At 47.9% G+C, this 5,505-nt stretch overlaps 1 protein-coding gene across 1 annotated transcript; it reads right to left on the bottom strand.

Annotated features, from left to right (window-relative positions):
* Nucleotides 1-318: 318 nt before the first annotated feature.
* LOC125544071 (S-adenosyl-L-methionine-dependent uroporphyrinogen III methyltransferase, chloroplastic) lies at nt 319-4,904 on the bottom strand. The gene is made up of 6 exons (XM_048707622.1): nt 4,201-4,904; nt 3,836-3,913; nt 3,166-3,235; nt 3,009-3,078; nt 1,023-1,230; nt 319-943 (listed from the first exon to the last, which is right to left on the bottom strand). Exons 1-6 carry the CDS (start codon nt 4,753-4,755, stop codon nt 764-766), a joined length of 1,161 nt encoding a protein of 386 aa, XP_048563579.1. The 5' UTR covers nt 4,756-4,904; the 3' UTR covers nt 319-763.
* Nucleotides 4,905-5,505: the final 601 nt, after the last annotated feature.

Below are 5,505 nucleotides of genomic sequence, written 5' to 3'. Positions count from 1 at the left end.
TGTATCAAGAACCAGATCCAACGGCCAGGAAGCGCTAAAGTCTGAGGAGGCTGGGTTTCTCCCACTATGTATCTTACGTGATGTCTGTGTTATATTGTATGACGTGTGAAATTTAACATGCATTGTTTTTATATAACTCTTGCAAAATATTTCAAGAGCCCGTGGCAACGCACGGGCATTGTACTAGTAGTGTTAGTTTCAACACATAGCAAAACTAATGATTAAGGGTTGCAAGACTAGTCTATGAGTCTGTATTTGCCTTCCAACCGAAACCTTCAGAGACTAGTCCATGATTCCTCGACTGATCCCGTGCGGAACTAGTTCAAAATTCGTTATTAAGCCCAACAAATGAGCTTGACAGAATAATGGCATACAATGCCCAACGTGTTTCAAGAGTAGCCCCTAAACAAAGTAATGCGACAAAGGGAGACAAAAAACAGATCCTACCTTTGATTCAAGATATACATATGGTCCAAGACCAAAACTAAACTATGCTGAAGATTTGCTGCAGTTCAGTAGATTATGCCGAATCACAGACTGTTGCCGCCGGTTAAAGTGAACCCTTGTTCTCTGTGGTTTTATGTACTGTCTTCTGCAACTGCAATATTCAAAATATATGCTTCCTGTGTTTGCTCTCTTGTCCAGATTCACTACGTCCTGTGTTTGCATGTCCTAACCTAAACCAGATCATATAGCCTTAGATCTCAATTTGGAAATGTTCCAAAAGCATGACGTTCATCAACATCCCTTGTGGCCATGTACTTTATACAGGAGAAACTGTTGGACTCGGTTGCGACGAGTTCTCATTATTAAGAGCATCATGTTCAGATGACTCAACCCAAAGGGGTGACAAGGCCACCACCTTGCCGATAATTATCAGAGTTGGAGAAACTAGATCCGCCGAGTGGACCTCATTCACAAGATCCTTCAACATTGCAAATACCTACAGCAAAGGAAATATTCAGCATCTAAAAGCTAAGGCTGGAACACAATTCAGATGGTAAGGCTCTGTGAGTCGGTACCATTCGCTGTTGGGGGGTAGTCCCACGCTCTACTGCAACAGCAGGAGTATCTGGTGGAAGACCGTGCTTCATTAACTTGGGAGCAAGTGATGGTAGTGTTGACAAACCCATATACACAACCAAAGTTGTTTCTGGGTCGGCTGCATTCTCTGCCACATGTAGAGGATCCGTCCCACCATTTCTAGAGTGTCCGGTTAAAAATCTGACACTGCAAAAAAAGATGATATGTCAAAAATGTACTACTCAGCATTCATAAACACTTTCTCATTGCATAAATGCATCACCAACAATTAATTTTGCCAGTCTGTTCGTTTACCATGATATCTATAATCATCTTATTTTCCTCTTAAACAAAGTTTGCAGGCATGGCAGGGCCTTCCTTTCACCCAGGAAAAAGCATTACCATGATATCTGTCATATCTGATGGGCTGGAAATATCAGAGATGGCGGCTTGAATGCGGGCCCCCGAGTTGGCTTATCGTTCGCCGCGCCGGTGTCAATGCCCGGCAGGCGGACAGCCGGTCAGCCAGCTTGAGTGCGGTAGGAAGTTGCCCCGTCCATTCACATCCACTCTGAACAGGCATGAATGCGACGTGGCGGGAGAGGCAGGAGAGGGGTTTTTGGGTGGGTCCACGTTATCGGATGCCTACACGGCGGACGTCCGAACACCTGCAAACCACCCCCAGTTTGGTTCCGGTTTGTGGGATTTCGGTCCGGACCAGTCAGGACAATTTTGGTGACCGCCGTTGGATGGCAAAAATAGTCCGGACATTCGCGGGCAGTTTGGTGATCCGCGTTGGAGTTGCCCTGAGCCAGGCAAAGGCCTTGTCTCTAGCCGATGGCCGGAGCCCACAATAATGACGCTTCCAAGTACTGTTTAGTTCTTGAAGGCTTCATTGAGGTGATGCTCTCTTTCCCTCCTGAGATAGCTCCAGGGGGAACCCTAGATCCGTGTGGTTGGATGATGATGACACTTATACATGATCTCCCTCCTTGGATCATTTTTGGAGTTATGCTACAGCCGGAGGGACCAGTGGAAGTTGGCAGTGGTTGGTCTCAGGGCTTGTGCGCCAATGACGAAGGGATGAGCAATGTCGGGGTTGCGCCAGGCTTTGGTAGTCAACTCTTCTGCGAGTCCATGGTCTCACCGTGGTTTGTTTGTTCCTATGAAGACAAAGCAATGTCGGTGTCATCTGGGTGGTGACAACTGACAATGACATGTGATGGGTGGTCCGGTTGTTGTGTTCCTCCTTGGCGCAAAACTTGCATTTCGCTCCGTCGTAGCTCGCCTTTAGATTCGCAGCTGCTTTGTGGTCAGCGTGTGTGGCTGACTGTTTGGTTGTTCTTAGTGTGACTTCACAAGACTATTGTGCTGAGGGCGTTCTCGTGGTTGTCGATGGCAAAGTCAGAGTCGCTTGCTCTAGGAGTGATGACAACGACACAACAGATACATCAGCGGTGCTTTCCTCCTCGACAGTGTGTGTGCAGTGTATCTGTTGTGTGCCAGATTGGCTGGCCGTGCAATCAAGGCTGTCATGTTCCAAGGTGGGTGGTTGTATCGTTTTTAACCTGGTTTTCCATAATTGACCAGGTGATTCTCACTTTCTTCATATATATGAAAATGGCAAGTCTTTTGCCTCATTTAAAAAAACCTTTTTCTTGCTTCTATTCAGCCACAGGACTTAAGAACACAAAGATAGGCAAATGGAGTACCAGTGCAAAGTATTTCCACTATACTGCTTTTATAGTCAAATTACGTTGAGCAAATGACATGCATTTGGGAGTATTAAGCTAGTAGCATCGTACCTCAACTACAATATTTACTAAATTAGACAAAAATTTCAAGTTGCATTTGAGAAGTAGATGCAGATGATGAAAATCAACTGATCAGCTGTGATGAAGATCACACAGAAGCCATTTCAAAGAAAAGCATGTTTTGATAAAGGGCAACAGCTAGAACAGTCGGCCACATCACAAGAAAGATACCTGGTAGCGACACCCCGATGGGTTAGTGGAATACCAAGTTCAGCTGCAATTCCTGAAGCAGAGGTAATTCCTGTAGATGTTTGGATGCAAGCGATTATTACCTGTTTCATGGCAAATAGTGAAAATTATCCAAGCCGCCATCACAGGTTTACTATACCTGGAATAACTTCAACTCTAATTCCTTGTTGTTGTAGAAAATCCATCTCTTCTCCACCCCTTCCAAAAACCTGAAAAGAGCACGATTAACATACTTCCTCCAAGGTAAAGGTACATATCACTATATCACTAACGTGAGTTCTCAGCTGGAGTATGAGGATATGTATGTTTGACAAAAAGAGAGAGAGATTGGAACAAGCATCCTAATGTTGGGATTTTTAACATAGGCTGTTGGTAGGATTATCTTTTTTCTTGTTAGTATTTTATACTAAAATGCCATAATTTGGCATATTTTGTTCTCTACTCCCTCCGTTCCTAAATAGATGACCCAATATTTTGAAACGGAGGGAGTACCTTTTAATTATGAGCATAGAACATTACAGATATTGCATGGAGAAGTATTTCTACAGAGCAGTAGCTATTGCACGGAGAAGTGTTTATAATGCTCGGTCAGTTTAACATTGATGCACATGCAACAAAGCCTAAATTGGGAATAAGCTGTTTTCCTCCAATCTGTCTTTTTTTCTAGGATCAAGGACTTGATGTGAAAAGCCATACAGAAATTGGCTTCTCTTCTAGTACCAACTGGGACTACTACGTACAAGAATCATCGACCAGTACTAATAGATAACTATCGAGTACTAGTATTGAAAATATGAAGTGCGTGTTACCAGAGGATCGCCGCCTTTCAACCGCACCACATTGGCACCAGCCTCCGCGAAGCTCAGGAGCAACTCATGAATTTCTTCCTGCATTACATGAGCAAGCGGACAAACTTAGAAAGTGCAGACATATCATTTGCATTTCAAACTACTCCCTCCGTTCCTAAATATTTTCTAGAGATTACAACAAGTGACTACATACGAACCAAAATTAGTGAATCTATACTTCAAAATATGTCTACATACATCCGTATGTTGTTGTCCATTTGAAATGTCTAAAAAAACCTTATATTTAGGAACGGAGGGAGTAGATATAAACCTCAAAGCACCTGAATTTAAAGACGAACACCGAATGAATGATCCTTGTGACTGACCTGAGTGCGACTGTGGTATCCGGCCGTCTTGCCGACGTAGAGTAGCCTGGCGCCATCCGCGACCAAATCGAGCACCTCGTTGGACACGAGGCGATCGTACAGCACCAGGTCCGCTGCCTCGATGGCCCGAACGGCCTTGAGCGTGAGGAGCTCCGGGTCCCCTGGCCCCGTCCCCACCAGCGCCACCCTCCCGGGACCGCCGCCGCCGCCCTCCCCTTCCAGCCCTTTCCCTCTGGACGCCCTGAGAGCCTCCAGAAGCCTCCGCAGCTCCGGGAGCTGCAGAGCGATCTCGTCGTCCCGGCGGCCCGAGGCCGCCGCCGCCGCGGCGGCGGCGGCGGACGAGGAAGAGGAGGAGTCTTGGGCAGTGTAGGACCAGGCGTCGCGGCGGTATCTCGAGGAGGACGTGGCCTCGGTGAACGGAGACGCGGTGGCGCAGATGGCGGTGGCGGTGGCAGCGGAGGAGGAAGGCCTCGCGGTGCTGGCGAAAGCGGTTGAGGTCGCGGGAATGGAGGCGGGAAGCGGCTGAAAGCGGGGCGCTCGGAGGGCGAGAGCCATGGCGTCGCAAGGGGTGTGGACCGTGGATTTAGGCAGGGGTGGTATTTTATACGGGAGCGAGGTGAGGTGAGGGCCGGAGCAGGACAGCCGGAGGCGGGTGGTCCGTTGTGGTGGTGTGGTTTTGGATGGGCGAAGGGGTGGAGGGAGGGCAGAGGGGATCGGAGTCCAGAGGAGGGAGGAGGCGGCCCTTCCTTTCGATTAAAAAAAGTGCGGCCTTGCGAGTGTGGAAGGGCCAGGTTCAATGAACCGCCGCGGCACACAACGGGGTTCAGGTCAGGAGTCAGGAGGTAGCCAAGTGAGAGTGCGCCCCTCTGGCCCTGGGGTACCTTTCGCTGCGCCGCCGGCGGCGGCCTCCACCCTCCACGATGGTGTCATGCAGTGTGTCAGCCACGCGCGCACATCGCTAAACCTCTGCTAATGGTGGTGAGCGGCTGTGGTCAGAAATATGGCTCAGCTTTGGTTTTCCTTCCTTTCGCAATTGTAACGGTGACGGTGTTCGGGCAACTCCAACGCGCAGAGGCAAATATACATGAATTTTGTTCGCTTTTAAGTACTTCCTCCGTTTTAAATTACTCATCGCAGAAATGAATATATCTAGAACTAAAATACATCTAGATACATCCATACTTACGACAAGTAATTCGGAGCGGAGGGAGTATTTATTTTGGATCGGGACGGTTTTTTTTTTGTTTGGGTCTGCGTCCAACATATGTGTCGGCGTGGCCGGCTGGCTGGCCAATTTTACATTGA

This window comes from Triticum urartu, chromosome 3, assembly GCF_003073215.2.
Source record: "Triticum urartu cultivar G1812 chromosome 3, Tu2.1, whole genome shotgun sequence".
Classification (NCBI taxonomy): domain Eukaryota; kingdom Viridiplantae; phylum Streptophyta; class Magnoliopsida; order Poales; family Poaceae; genus Triticum; species Triticum urartu.
The sequence above is the reverse complement of the archived record's forward strand: the minus strand, read 5'-3'. Positions and strand labels throughout refer to the sequence as shown.

What these genes read in the sequence shown, in the direction of transcription:
- LOC125544071 (XM_048707622.1), bottom strand. Translation starts at nt 4,755, where the DNA reads ATGGCTCTCGCCCTCCGAGCGCCCCGCTTTCAGCCGCTTCCCGCCTCC. An exon ending in TGAAAGGCGGCGATCCTCTG is followed by an intron (nt 3,236 to 3,835) that starts GTAACACGCACT and finishes TGCTCTTTTCAG; the next exon opens with GTTTTTGGAAGGGGTGGAGA. An exon ending in CATCGGGGTGTCGCTACCAG is followed by an intron (nt 1,231 to 3,008) that starts GTATCTTTCTTG and finishes CTTTTTTTGCAG; the next exon opens with TGTCAGATTTTTAACCGGAC.